Source organism: Zosterops lateralis (genome assembly GCF_965231275.1).
Source record: "Zosterops lateralis genome assembly, chromosome: 1".
Taxonomy (NCBI): Eukaryota; Metazoa; Chordata; class Aves; order Passeriformes; family Zosteropidae; genus Zosterops; species Zosterops lateralis.
The window spans coordinates 95,193,211-95,209,231 of record NC_139762.1 but is presented as its reverse complement, the minus strand read 5'-3'; the positions used below and the strand labels follow the sequence as shown (position 1 = coordinate 95,209,231).

Sequence of the window (16,021 nt, the reverse complement as noted above, 5' to 3'; positions counted from 1 at the left end):
TATGAATATCTTTTCAACCATAATGCACAACCCTTTGGAAAAACAAAGGTAAAGAAATCTAAAGCAAAGAACTCATGTTGCAGGATGAGGTGGCAGGGTGCAGGTGAAATGGCAAAAGCCCATAGACCCATGGTAAATGAGAGATAAAAATTTAACTCACTTTTCAGAGTGGAAATACATGGTTGTAACAAAAATTTGTCCACTTTCTTTGTATTTACAACAGATAGATATACTTGGCTATCAGATAATTTGCTACAGAAATTCTCTCTTCAGTTGCTGTTTGAACCTTCTATATTTGTTTAGCCACAGCAAAACAGTATCCTTGACTTGAAAGGAAATTTAACTATGCTGGTTAATTTTATAAGTATTTTTCTTGAATTAACAAAAGAAAACCAGAAAGAAGAACAACATAGAGCATGTAGACCTGCCAACTTCTGCAATGTTACCGGAATAATTAAGGAAGAATTTTGGGTCTGGTAATTTTAGGTGGTATTCCAGAGAATATTGTTCAAGCTAATACAACAATTTAGCTGAAAAAAATAGTGACATAATTGACAAAATTACATAATAATTACAGTGCTTTAGAGTGAGCTATATTAAAGCATGACTCATCCCTCAGTACATAAGAAGTCACAGAACTACGTCACATCCAGCAGTGCAGTTGCAGTGCAGTTATAGTGGAGCTGCAGCCAAAGAAGAAATTTAAAATCAGCAATCTTTTGTTAATAAGTGGGGGAGCAGGGGAATTAATGGAAAATATGACTATTAATTTTGTTTTACTTTAAGGAATGAAGTGACAGTGACAAGGAATACTTGTACCACTGCAGTTAAGATTTACTGCCTTTTTAGAAAAATATTCAATACATGTTACAATTTGAACCTCACACATCCTCTAGTAATACTTGTAATAATTTGCTTTATTGAGGAAGAAGAACAATTACACTCCTGAGCTGGGAAAATGATTGGTGAAGTGGAAGAGCAATGATGGAATTTTCCGAGATAATGACATACTTTATTAGAATACTTTATCAATGATCTTTTTGAAATAAAAGCTATACAATGTAGCAGCCAAGCATAAAACACTAAACTTCCCATGAAGCATTTTGAATGACCTTCTGTAATAACATTCACTTGAAAATAATACTTTTCAAAACTGCAGAATCTGAACATCTTTCCCTTGAATAAGCCTTATTAGTTATGCAAAAGATATATATGAATTTTATCAATTTCCTATCTGTTAATATCTTCCTTGACAATAAACTAAGTCCCAGCTAAAGATTTTATTCAACAGCAAGATTATACATCATTAGAAAAGCTAAAAAGATAAGCTCTTTCTATTTAAAAATGTGATGGTTTGTACTTACCAGGTGTAAAATTATACCGAGCAGAAAACCCAATAGATTCCAGTTCAGCATCAGCAAAAAATTTAATCCACAGGAATCTGCCACTGGATTTTATCATAGGTGGATTTTGCTGTCCACAGAAACGTCCAAGGATTGGGGAAAAGCCAAAAGGTCCATCTCGTACTTCAATATGGTCAAATTTACACTCCCAAGAAGGCTCTATGGAATATTTTTCATCAAAGTGTAGTTCAATGCATTGTCTAGGAGCAGCTAGAGACAAAAAGAAAATTATCTTATTATTTTCTAACCCAAGACCTTTAAAACTAAAGCAAAACAGAAGAAAATCAAATATACCAATTCTGTATATATTTAAAAATTTTGTTTAAAAACCTGTTGGAAAATTAATACATCTGCATTTTTTATAGATTTCACACTGTCAGCTTATTTGTCTATTACTCTCCTTTAAAAAAAGTATTCTTGACAGCAGTACTTAGTAAAGCTAAGAGAAAGAAAAAAATAAAATACAGACAGGAAGAATTTCTTCAAACATAAAATGTTTCCAAGAAGCTTGCATATTTAGAAAAATAGCTTTTCTCTTATATTTGGGGGAGAGGTGTTAATCAGAGTACTTTTTTTTTATATCTAGTACTAACAAAAATGAAGACAAAAAGGCTGATCTGAACTGTGCTTCAGTAAGGACAGGTTATGTTTCTATAGGTATTGCAGTCGATGGCAGACTGGAGTGGAACTGCTTCTACTCAGAATTACTTCTCATTGGAAACATAAGAACAAATGCAGTGAATTCTCACTTAAGAAAGAACTAGATAAGGATGATAATTGAAGAGCAAATGATATACTGAAAATCTTGAAGGAACTCCATAGTGGCCACTTAATTAGACATTTTAAAAAAAAATCCATCTTTAATGATAGGCACTAAGTCTACAGACAGACGGAACGATCTCTAAAACAAATATTTACTGACATATCCTGTATAAAGCATAAAAAGTAACTGATAGAAATATGGTATTTGCTTAAAAGGAGAGGAAAAAGTCATGGTTGGATTGATACATTTTATCAGAGGCAACCTCCTAGAGGTGCACTGTTTTCTAGACTTAATCCTGGCCATAGCAAAAACCATGTGCCTTCCACGTCCGGAGCATGGTGCATTGGAGCCCTTTGCTGACAAAGCCTTCTGAAAGATTAGGATTTGATGTGTCATTGCCTCTCACACGATCACGTCCTACACTCGACACACATCAAAAGAGGTTTGCATTACCATGAGCTTTGCCAGAGTTACCATTCTTTCCACATGAAAATATGCAAGATCAAACTCCATGCTGAGTTATTAGCATGGAAACTGCTTAGCATGGAAACTTCTGCCACTCCAGGAGTCAGTATCTCTACATTTCCTTCCTCAAGAGTAGTAACAAAACTGTCAGTGTGACCAGAACAAGTATCTTGTTTGGATTCTGAAACATCTTAAAATGAAGCTCTTGGTAAGAACTCATTACTCACATAAGGAGAGAGACTATTAAAAATTAACTGAATTAAGAAGATTTTAAGTAAAGTTTTGTTGAAATTTTTGAAATCTTTACATAAGAGCACATAGATCCCTTTTGCAACTATTTTATGTAAAGAAATACAGCCTCATTTTATAGGAAGCATTTAAGAAGTTAATAAAAACATCTTATTTGAAAAGAAAGATTATTTTTACAGCTTTACTTACAATGTTAATATAATTGGATGATTGATGTTTATTGTAACATTTAATTTAACATTAAAAAGATACCTTTTCTACTGCTCTCAATTTGAAGAAATTCACATTCAGGGAAATACTTACTATTGACCTGTCATTATTTATACCAATTTACAGGAAATTTGTGATGTTTATGCTCATAAAAATTCAATAGCAAAAGCAAAGGTCTATGTTTTACATATAATTGCACCAAATTCACAGTCTAGGGAAAAGGAAGCACTTTGAAAGTACAAAAAAATTTACAAAGGTCAAGTCAGATAATAAAGGTTGCAAAGGAAATCATAATGATGCTATCCTTGTGAGGTTTCAAGAACAAAGAAAATCTTTTTAGATTATAGTAATAGATTAAATATCTGGAAGACATTATTGATTGATTTTATTCAGATGTTTCTATCCTTTATTTTACACTTTTATAAAAATTATTGATTTAAACTCAACTAAGCAATGCTAGGACAGAAGGGATCAATCAGCAATTTCAGTTTGGAGTCATATTCTGCATGCTCTTATTCCATTTCAGGGGATTGGTTGAAAAGTGTTCATCACTCACCTAAGGACTGCAGTCAGGTGTCAGAAACTCTATCCTGACAACACTTCAGGTAATCTTAGAGAATGATTGTCATGGCTTGAAAATCTTCCACATTCATGACTCCAATGTTATGCTATTAACCTGCCTAGAGCTTTATTATTATATTTTAATGTCACAAACTAGATACGAAGATTGATTCTCCTACTGTTAGCGACATACAGCAGCAAAGAACAGTATATGGCTGCTGTACTTCCCAAAGCCAAAGTGATTGCTTCAAAAATGGCTTATGTCAATATCATAACATATTAATCCTTCGAAAACTTTCTTTTCTGCTGCCTTATTCCGTGGCAAGAAAAGGGTTACAAGTGCTGGCCCATAGTCAAATCCTTAACAGGTCTTCTCTGTATACAAGACTTATGTAACATTGAAAATGGCCACAAGGACTCCTCAGAGCTCAGTCATTTGACGTGATTTTTGCAGTTGAAAAGGAGCCCTAGAGCGAGCCATAGCCTTGGTATAGGAGGCTCTAAAGTAAAAGGAAAGATTGTGGGTAAATAAGAATCAGGCCTGCAGAGTTACATGAGAGCTACTGACTGGGTGAATGCATGATCTGAGAAAATGCAAAATTTCCACAACCATAATCTTTATGTAGCTTTCTGAATCTCACATCTCCAACCAGTTTTATGACCAGAATATTGCTACAGTGCACACTATTCTGCTTTTATTTATTTTTCAACAAAGTCGAGATGAGGCTTTTCTTAGTGAAGCTCAACTCTTGCTAGAGGATCAGAGAGAATCACATCAGCTCAAGGAGAGCTCAAGAGTTTCCACTTTTCCCTAAAGTCCCGTGAGCAGAGGCTACTTCACTTTAAGAATGGAGCATTGACTATTCATTAGCAGCACTTGTCCAGTGGGGGCAAAACAGGGCTGGGGATTGAGTTTGAGGGCTGGACCACTGCCCGTTCACACTCCTTAAATGTGAAGTCCTGTTCTGGCATCATTTTGGCCATGCCAGTAGGAACACTTCATATTTCTGTAACTGTGTGTAACCTCAGGGTGCAACACTCAAATTCATGATCTTTTCATCAAGTGCTTTGAAATGCACCTCTGCTTTTCATCTTGTGCTTCATATTTAGTCAATGGTTAAATATCTGCAATAATCTACATAAGACACATAATTAATCAAAACTTCCTAGATATGACCATAAGGGATGAAAACATATAATTCAAATTCTCAACTTTAAGTTCCTTTTAGCAAAAATTGTATAATTTCATACTTATGCCCTGGTTTTATAGGGGGTTTCTTTGCTAAATGCAAGGTAGAACAAGCAGTTATTGTTTAAATATACATCTTGTGCCACAGCTTTTGCAACAAAGTGTGGGTACATGAGGTCACAGTAAAATTTACAGAAATAAACTGGGAACAAGTCCAGAATAGTTACTAATACTTTGTGTGTACTTACAGAAAAATAAAACAAAAAAAAAACCCCACAGAATATGCAAATTTTCCAGACTGGATTGGCATATAGCCATCTAGTCAGAAAAGGAGGGATGGAGTGGTTATTTGTGATATCCTAATGCACAGGTAAAGCCCATTCACATCTTCAGAACTTCTGTGGCTACATTTTCAGGAAAAGTTGTTGTCAGCTCCAAATGGAATACATTGAATAATATATTGTCTCATAAAAGGACTTGATTTTAAATCTCACAACTTCCACATTTACTTCCAATTCTCTTTCCTCAAAAATGTTCAGTACCATGGAAAGACCTACTTACTGCTTGCATGTCTTGTCATATTTTTCATGTAATTATCTTACACAAGTGCTGACTTGAGATTTTATATCCGATGAAAAAGAAGAGTCATTGGCTTTCAGCTTGCAGTAAAACATTTGCAGCAAAACTACACAATTAAGGTTTTAATTCTCATCACCCTCTAAGTGTGTGTAGTGACAGCTGAAGTTAAGTGAAAAAATCTGTTTCAATTTGCCACACTGCATGGAAATGAGAAACACCTACTGCCATCTCTATGAGCTGTTACCCTGCTAATAGTTTCAATAATCCTCATTCCTTTTGGTTATCCTGCTATTATTGATAAAATAATCAGATTTATCTCCATTTGAAAAGAGTGTTCTTTCATTGTTTTGGTGAAAGTTTTTGAACACAAAAATAACTGTGAAATACAAAAGGACTTTGAACAGAGGTTTTTCATTTGGTGATAACATGACAATTTTCTAACATCTGTGAAATATTATGAAAGAGTTTAATCGTCTTTTGTAAGAACATGAGACTTTCAAGAGCGATAACCCATTATGTTCACAAATATGTAAAGTGGAAGATATATTTTATATCTCTGTAAAGCAATTCTAGTCCATAACTATATTCATAAATAAGCACTTAATTACTAAATGCTGAAGAGTGGCTATAATTTTACAGGTATTTCACTTACAGGACTTCTAAACCAATTCTCGAGTTATAGTGTGTACAGTATGACTATCCCACTCCCCAATATTTTAATATAAATAAAAGACTTTGCTCCTACAAAATCTCCTGTGCAAATTTCCTTTTGTAGCACACATGCCAAATGTTCTGCAGTCTGGCAAAGGCTACTGCTGTCACTGCTGTGATTGTTCTGGGCAGCTGTGAATTTTGTCAGGTTAGAATCACGAATATGCAAAATAAGGGTAAAATTTGGCCAATTCTTCTCAGTTCATTTTCTATGATTTCTATATGCCAAATAAGATTGAAAGGAAAAAAAAAAAAAAAAAAAAAAAAAAAAAAAGAAAGAAAAAAACCCAAACAAAAAGAACAAATTCTCATTGCATTTTGAAAGGCAGATGGGATTCATCAGAAGCTCCTCAGGGAATTGTATCCACCTCCTCCAAGCCTCACTTGTGACACTCCTCTTTAGCATAACAATTTTTGTACAGAGTCCATAATTTCTAGATGACTTAAAGGATTTCTTTTAGAAAGGCAAACCAGAACTAAAAATAATAATAATAAAAAAAAAATTAAAAAAGAGAGAGACAAAGCAGAATAATCTAAGAAACTTGCAAGTCTTTGATTTGTTTATGTCTGACTGCTAGGATAGAAGCCTCTGCAATCAGAAATCCCTTTCTCTTTCAGAAATTCATAGCCTATGATGATGGCAACTTTTGCTAGCTCCTTTACATCACCAAAGTAATTTTGACATGAATAAAAGGCATGCATGCGCATGTAAGTTGAGCTACAATGTGGAGGAAGAAAAATTGAGACGAAAGTCAACTATTTACAATATGCTACAAGCTGGAGTCCTCAGTAAAGACCTCCAAAGTCACTAGGAATTGTGTTTGAATTTGCCCTAAGACCATGTTTGATAGCAAATAAATGAAGGAATGAATGCAAGCAGCCAGGAAAGAACCCAGTGATTCATATATGTATTTATACTCACATCATTCAGCTTTCAGTATGGTATCTACAATCCTGGTACGCTGAACTCCCGGAGACATACAATGAGGAGATAGTGATAGGGGGATGATTTTATGGACCATATCAACAGTCCCTCTAGTTTGGTACTTGGCATTCAACAAGATTCAAAAGCTGTTCAAGCATTTTGAAGTTTCAATAATAAATAAAGAAATAAAATGCATATAGAGATGTTTCTGTCTTACTCTAAACTATTTATTTCCTCCATTAGTAAGGATTCTCCACAATGTCTGTAAATTGTTATCTGATTTCAAAGACATTGCTATCAGTTTTGTGGTTTTTTTCAATCCTTTAATATCAGTGTCTTATGATAATGAGTTTTACAGATTATAAAAGATTTGGGGAAAAGCTGATGCTTGCTTTTTAATAATTTTCTGTCATTTTACATGTTGCAAAAAAATGGACAAATAATTTATCTTAATTACAAAAAAGTTTGACCTTCAGTAGCTCTTTTGCCTTTTTTTTTAATCTGCCACATTTTAAAATACTACTGCTCAGATATCTTCCTATATCTCTGTTTATTTTGTGACATTTTCCAGACAGACATTACTATTTCTGAATTTTTTAGAAGACAGAAATAGACACAGGGAGATCAGAGCTGAAAATGTTGTGCAATGCCTATGGTTCATTGAGGGTTTTAAAATGACCAGCTGCAATCCAAACTGTTGATTAGTCTGGATGGGAAGAAGAAAATACCCGTGCCATAAACAAACTGTTCAGCTGGATTTTACAAGATTGAATTTTCCAATAAATTATAACATGATTTCTGTTGAGTTTACTCTTTTCCCTATACATCGCTCTAAACTTGTCAATATGGAATTTCATCTTTGTCATCTTTGTCAGAGTAGCTGGTTAATTAAATATTTCCTTCTTAAACTGTTCTTAGGCATTTCTATTTTAAGGTACTTTAAATCACTTTATTTCAACAGTGTATTTTGCATCTTTCAGCATATTAACTAATGTTTTTAAGTACTTAGTAACTGTAATAAAGATAAAAGTCTTTACAGTATTGGACTTTCAAGCACCTTCTTACTGTGAGGAAGAACATCTCATGACCTGAGATATGGGACTAAATTTCATAAAAATGGTGGGTTATTTTCTGCACCATTTCACTTTAATGCTAAAACATCCCATGTTTTAGATCTTTGAAGATAAAACAGATTTTCTTCTTCTCAGTCTCACAGGAGTGTTAGATCACTTGATCAATATATGCAAAAAGATCTGGATCTAGCAACATATGTATAACCAGGAAAAAAAAGCTAAATTGTACATTTTGAACCTATACATTTATCTTCCTCAAAAAAAAAAAAAAATTCTTTTAAACCAATTACTAAACTATGATGCAATTTAAATATCTATCATATGTCTGCTTAAATTTCAGACATATACAAAGGCAGATAAGCATAAATTTTGTTTTAAGAGTTTGTTTGGCTACATTATTTATAATCACCTCTTCTGACTTCAGTCAAGTTATCTAGCACCAAAGTGGAATTCAGTCATTTTGCTGTGACTTTTGACTTTCTAAAAGTACATAGCGTGTGGACCTAGAACAGCTAATTCAATTTAAATCAGCTATGTATCTTTGGAAATAAATCTTGGTACTACCTGCATCTTTCATAAGACAATTATTTCTGTAATTCCTTTCTCCATCATTAATTAATTAATAATCCTCTAAATGAAGCATGGATAGAAGACCACCACTGTTTTATTCTACATGTATTCACAACTCATTATAAAAAGTTTTTGATTCCAGGGACTTACTATACAGTACCTGATTCATCTTTTCTGAGCTCTGACAGAACCTAATCTCTACTACTTTCCATAGATTCATTATTTCAACATCCATTGTACTACGACAAATGAAAAGAAACCACCTAATTTGTTTGTAATACAGCTTTAGTCTTCCCTGCATCACTTCAGTGCAATTGTATTCTCTTTAAAAACTACATTTTGGAAGTATTTTGTGCTGATGTTTATTCTTTTCTAGTTCTATTTTGGTTGGGCTTTTTTATTTTCATTTCTTATGAACAACTGGATAGAAAATCATTTTAACACTCACTATATGGATATTTTCTGTATGACTTCTTTTACTGTACTTTTCCTAGCTAAGCTTGCCATCCCTGGTTCAGTTATGGTAAGTTTAAAATGTCTGCATGAAAGTCAAAATAATTTCTGTTTCCGTGTTCACTTTTACTACTCATTTTAAAATATCCTTTCTCCTGTCACATTACATCATTTTAGGTTCTATTAATTTTCTAAATATCCTGAAATAAATGGTACTGTTTATTACTGAGTCATTACTAAGCCATACTTACCACCTTAACCAATTTATGGGCTATATCAAGGTAGAAATCAAGAGGTTCTCTAAATCTTTTGTCTTGGAAAGATTTATTACCATGAATTTACCTACTCTTCGCATATAATAAAACCTATTCCTTTTAATACAGTTGATGATAAAATATAAAAAGACTCTTCTTTCAGTCACCTTCTATGATGTAGACACACTCTCTGTCCGGAGGATACTTGTTGGGGTAGTTTGGAGAAGTGAAGATGCCTCCTTCTGCATATTTTGTCCAAGTTCCACACTGCACTGGTCTCTGTCCTTCGGATGTAGTTTGCTTTTCTGTGAAATGATGACATTGAACTTTATATCACTAGCTCACCAATTATTATGTCCACATGACACTTAGAACTCTTTAAGAGGATAAATACAACAGCCCCTTTTCTGTCAGTGGCCTCAAACTTTTACCTGTTGAGACTGAGTATGATCTAGGGGAAAAGAAGGCTGGTTTTATGGGTACAAACAGATAATTCTTACTCAAAACACTTTTTTCAGAGCAGAGGAGAGGTTTGGATGTCTAGGGGAAAATAAATTTGCATTGCTTTTAAAATAATAACCTTCTAGGGAAAGCATGTGCTTGAGAATTGGAAGGCATGAATTTCCTACACATACATCCCAAAAAGCTCAAGCATGTGCTCTATCAGCAAACTTCATCCCATAATACAGAAATATATCAGTTACAGAATCAAGGAAATAACTCAGAGAATTATGATTGTAAATAGAAATTGTTTTTAAATCTGCAGCATAGTTAGTCCATATTCACCAGACAGAGGTAGACAGGAATCCCTGGAATCTGGTTCATAGATTATTTTTATCTCACTGTTTGCTGTAAAATTAATAAATAGCTCTGAGGCCAGGAATCACAGCCCAGAAGTTTCCTTCTCCTAAGTGAATCATCAGAGAGCAGAGTCAGACCTTCTTGTCTGCTTTCTTCCTAGCCCTGGATCTCTTGCATTTCTTTCTGCTCTCTGGCAGAGAGACTGGAGTCAAAGGTTTGGGCCAGTTCAAGCTGAGGAAGATCAGTGATTCCTTCCTGAGGATCTTGCTTTGACAAGTAGGCTAAAATGAGATAGGTTCTTCAGGAAATATATCTAGGCTGCTATTAAAATGAAGGATAGTAGGTTCTAGACTGGTGTTGCTCTGAATAAGGTATCTAATAATCAAAGAACTGTCCCGTATGACTTAAGCCCCTGGTGCCTAGAGTAGAGGTGTTTGAGGCTCCCTCTTAGGATCAATGGAGAAAAACAAGCACCTTCCACGGATGATAGTAACCGTCTAAGATCTGACTTCTACTTTGCAAGCATTTCTTTTTCACCCTGGTCACTATCCAGGCAGAATATGACATGGAGCCTAATGTCCTACAACAAATTCCAGCCTGCAGGGACTGTGATTCAGGCACAGGTTCAGACACACTGTGCTTTGCAGCATTCCCTGCTAGGCTGTCCTCACACTGAGCATCCAAAGCTTTCAAGAACCTCTTCCTACACCCCCCCTGCACAAATGCACCCATGATACCAAATTCCGGGTTTTTAATTATACTTCAACAAGAAAAAAGATTTTCAGTGTAGGTAAGTGCCCAAACTGGATTTTCCAATTTGAAATTGGAGTATTTTATAGCCTTTAGTCAGCGTCAGGCTGAGCCTGATGAGCACCCCTGGATTGTTTATGTGTATTCAGGCATTTGAATACTCCAATCAAATGGAAAGGGCAGACACTGGAAGTAAATGAGCTACTAAAAATTTCAAAAACTAAACTCAAAATTTAAATTCATATTTTGGTCTCTAATAAATTGACTGAGAAGAATGTCTGAAGTTTACATACCTGTTCCTTTTTTGGTTGCCCCAGACAAATGTAGGATGATTAGACTTGCTACAACTGAAAGAGAAATATGCATTAAATATCACAGAGTGATAGTTTCTGCAATCAAATCACTTGTACTCATATATCTCACAAGAATACAAATGAACTAGCATTACTGTAAAGAAAAAGTTTCATGTTTACTTGCATCTTTTAATTGCACATATTGTATAAACAAATTTCTCCATGGCCTGTTCTTGTAAGTACTCATCTTTGCAAATGTATGCAAATAAAGAGATCTTTTGGGTTTGAAACAAAATCCACAGGCACTGATGTTCTCATCTTATTTTTTCCTTTTTCTTTAATATTAGAGAAAAACATTTTTAATAATACTTATTTATATAATAATAGTTTGTGTCAGTAATAGTAAAGTGGCTTTCAACAGAGGGAGACTAAATTTCAGTGCCACTGTATGTACTACATGTCTCTCACTATGGCATAATAAAATTTGAAAATGAGTACTGGGAGTAGGAAGGAAGTGAGGGGTTGGGTTCTTCGCATCCATCAAAGCATTTGCAAATCTCTAGTGAAGTAAATTATTGTGTGTGCTTAACAATCCCATTAATCTACTTTGATTTGTTGAGAGGATGTTGCTTTTTTTGATGCAGTGAATCTGCAGCCCATTTACAAGCAGGTATCTATTGTCTCCAACCAAGATAGGAAAACAATTCCCCTTGGAAACAAATGCAACCTTTCTGAAATGGACTTTGACCTGGGGATAATTACTGGGTTTCTGGGAAATTCCAAATTAACAGTTCGACTATAAAAGGCTAAGAGGCCAACCCTTAGTACAGCCATAGTGAGACCAATTTGGAAGATCAAAGTGACTAGCTAGCTACCTGATGAAGAAATGACACACTGATTTTCCAGTCATCATTCATATCTTTGGCTATCAGAGAAAGTGGAATAGCAAGAGTAGAAGAGAGTAGATCCATCAGTTCTTGGAGTGTTTAGGGCTTTGCCCCAGCTAGTTTGGCATTAGACCCAAACACAGTGCCCAGGCTGCGCTGACCTTAAGGTGGAAATGAAGTTGTGCAGTTATTCAGAACATTTTGGGTCAGTCAGCTACCATTTTGTTAATGACTGTGATGAGGAACTGATCAATTAATAAAAGCAATTGAAAGTAATAATTTCTTCTTATTTTCCTCAAGAGACACCAAAAGCCACCATGGGCTAGTAACTATGATCCTTTCCAAGATGGGGTCTTCAACATTTTCACCTTTTCTATCACAATTTGTGTGTAATTTTCACCCCAAAGGAAGCCACTCTCCGTATTTCCAGTATTCTGATGGCATTGAGACCCCTATTTCTATGTCTTTGACCTTTCCCATGTGACAGAGGATTTGAGGCATGGATGATGGTTGCCCTATTAACCAGGGCAAGATAGGAATTCTGGGAAAATGAAGGCTTGGCAGCAAATTCACTATTTCTTAGTCAGCCTCTAGAGACAGATGTTGGCAGCACTGATAGTTAAAACTCTTATGTGTCATGGGCATTCAGTGAGAACACTACACCTTCTGCTCAGAGCTGAATGCTACCTAGCCACTCAGGCCCTTCCTCTCCTCAGGGATGAATTCTGGAAACACACACTAGCTGGGACTCTGCCTGACAAATGTGTCAAAATCCAAAGGCAAGGCAGGAATCGCCCCTTCACTCAGTTGCTCGTTTACTTTAGTTGTGTTTCAGGCAGTGATCATAATGCATCTATGCCTGTAATCTTCACCAGCCTACACCTAATTTCTCAATAGTCTAAAGTGGATTGGTGTTCAAATACAGAATCAGCTGCCAGTGCTCCTTCTGCCACCAAATTTGTGGAAGCCAGAATAGGACACACGATAACCAAACAAACTCCATGTGAGAAGTGTTTCTTTTAGGCAACTAATGACAATTCATATCTGATTCTTACAGGTTCATTTTAAGCATTATATCTATTAGATGTCCCCTCATTTTTTATATGGAAAAAAAGTGGAGTTCAGAGAAGTAGAGTTGGTCCAAGTCACAGATATATTATTACCAAGATGACAAAGAAACCCTACAGATCTTTTCACTTACAGCTATAACTGTTAGAAAAGAGGTTTCCAAATCACAGAGCTGTTTTCCCAAAGCATAGAGCTATACTTACATGTCATCATATCAGTATTTGTTACTACTAAGCAGTCAAAATAATCTCGATAATAAAGTCTAATAGACAAGCAGAGACTAAGAAACTAAGTGTGTTGGAGGTTTGGTGCTTATTCAGGACATATAATATCTAATATTTGGATAGATAAAGTGAAACATTTCTTCCGTATTAAAAAAAAAAAAAAAAAAAAAAAAAAAAAAAAAAAAAAAAAAAAGAGAGAGAAAGACTCTTGCTTTAGTGTTATTAAGAGCAGCACTAAAATATGCATGGGTCCAGAAAGTAATTAAAAATGTGATCTTCCTGGGAAAAGCCAACACAATATATTTCATTTAAGCAGACAAAGCAGACCATTTTATTCTATGATCCCTTGCCTTTTTCTTTCTTAAGCCACAGAAAAGAACAGTGCTTTTCAGAGAGGGGGGAAAAAAAGACACCCCAGAGAAACCGACTATAGAATCTTCACTCACTGAAAACTGTCATTTGGGAAGCGCTGGGCAGCATAGCAACAATATTGTGATTGTGTCGGTTTGGGAATTATTTTAAAGTTTCCACAAAATTTCTTGTTGCATTCTCACTGTCTTCCTCCTCCCCATTTCCCTCCTCATCACGGGTGTAATTATAATCGTGCTTTCTAGTGCCACTCTGATTACGCATCTTTACATCTTTTTTGGATCTATACATTTTTTTCATTACAAGCTGCACATTAAGTGATTTATCTCTTGGCCAGGCTTTTAGGAGGCTGTGATTTGGCACGGAGGTGGCTTAGCCTGGCGAAGAGTTGTTGGACGAGCAATACCTGGCCATGACGCTATTGCACAGGTGTTGGCGCACAGAGAAGTGCAGGAGGAACTGTGGCCAGCCAAGCCCCTCCAGAACAGCGGACCCTCTGCCAAACAGAGGCAGGAGAGGGGGTCCAACCGCACAGCTTGAGCTCTTGGAAGAGTAGGTGACATATTTCGGTGCCTCCTTGCTAATCCTGGTGGATTTCAGCCCAAGGCGCCGCCCCCGCCCCGCAGCTCTCCGGGCTCCGTGCCCGCTGTGGCCGCCCCCGCCCCGCCGCGGCTCCCGGCGCTGCCCCGCGCCCCCTCACCCCCCCGGCTGCGGGTTCGAGCCCCGGCCCGGCCCCGGGGCAGCGCCGCGGGCGGCGAGGGCAGTTCCCCTGCGCGGCAAGAGCCGCCAGGAGCGTCGCGCCCAGGTGGAAGCCTCCAGCCCAGGTGAAAGCCTCCAGCCCCACGGCGCTGGCAGACACCGGCTGCCCCCCGGGGCACTGCATGCGGTGTGTGCCGGGGGTATTCGCCCCACGCCGCGGATCCCGGGCGTCCCGTCAGGCCAGGTGTGCCGGCAGCGGAGAGCAGGAGCCCGGGCGGGCGGCGGGGCTCGGCCCGGGGTGGGCGGTGGGGAGGGGGAGACTGATACTCACTGTGAAAGAAGCTGCGCCCATGGGTCATGTCTGTTCCTTACACAAGGGGCTTCGGTCTCCACTAATTCCATTTAGATACGGGAGGACTTCCAGTGGCGGGGAGAGGATGGAAGTAGGAAAAGAACAAGAAGAAAAAAAAAAAAAAAAAAAAAAAAAGAATCCCGAATCCCACACAGAGCAGAGCAGAGCGGAGCAGCCCTTCCCCTCCCGGCTCTCCCTGGCCGCCCTGGAGCGCTCAGGGCCGGCCGGCTCCCATGGCAGCGGGGCGCTCAGCGGCGCGGCCCCGGGCGGAGCATCGCGGCCACGGGCGAGGCCCGCGCGGGTTTCCAGGGGCCGGCGGGCGGCGGCGGAGCGGGCCGAGCCCCTAGTCACCAGTTTCATACAGAACCAAGAGCAGATCGAAGCATTTCCTGCAGGACTCCGAGCCCAGCGACTTCCAGCCCTTCGGCTTCTTTTGATGCATTGAAGAAGGGATTAATGGGTCCGTCATCAGCTCCCTGTGCTGGCTCCTCTGAAGGGGTGGGGGCGGGCGGGAGGGAACCCGGAGAGGAGGGGTGGGGTAGAGAAAGATTTACCAAATAGGGGATTTAGTCATATTTGTGTGCAATGAGAATCTCATTGGAGAAGAAATCCTTTAAAATCGAATAAATCCATTTTTGCGAAGCCCCCTCCCCGCGCATATAACGCGGTGTCAAGTGGCGGCAGCGGCGAGAGGCTGAAGAGACATTGCACGGTCTGAAATCCCCTCGGGAATGGATGGAGGGAGAAGGAGATGGATGAGGATAGAGAGATAGATAGATGCCCTCTCACTTCTCCAGTCCAGGGCGGGAAGTAGAAGAAAACCGCGGAGACTCTTCCATTCATTCAGTGCAGGGGAAGGGAAGAGGAGGGGGAGGGCGGGAGGGCGGCGGTGGGGGGGAAGGAATCATTTCAAAACTGGGAAAGGAAGGGTAAGAGGAGAGGGATCGCTTCCCCTCTCCTCATCAGTTCATGGATCAGACAGAATGCTCACGAGTTCCTCCTTGACCTGCACCTGCCAAAGGGAAATTGAAGAGATTTTTCCCCCTTGAGAGGCGACTTCTTTCTGTCCACACCCACAGCCAGCACGCACAGGACACGCACACACACACACGCACAAAAGGGAGCAATAAAAGTTTATCTGCTAATCCTCCGGCCGCAGATACAATGATTACC

At 38.2% G+C, this 16,021-nt stretch overlaps 1 protein-coding gene across 1 annotated transcript in view; it reads right to left on the bottom strand.

The window, feature by feature from the left end:
- The window catches only part of NETO1 (neuropilin and tolloid like 1), a 61,794-nt gene extending 46,545 nt beyond the window's left edge, over positions 1-15,249 (bottom strand). The window contains exons 1-4 of the mRNA XM_083867471.1: positions 14,828-15,249; positions 11,250-11,303; positions 9,573-9,710; positions 1,365-1,613 (exon numbers count right to left, since the gene is read on the bottom strand). Coding sequence (XP_083723597.1) covers positions 1,365-1,613; positions 9,573-9,710; positions 11,250-11,303; positions 14,828-14,855 — 469 coding nt within the window. The 5' untranslated portion in view covers positions 14,856-15,249. The remainder of the gene's footprint in view (positions 1-1,364; positions 1,614-9,572; positions 9,711-11,249; positions 11,304-14,827) is intronic.
- Between the last annotated feature and the right edge of the window lie 772 nt (positions 15,250-16,021).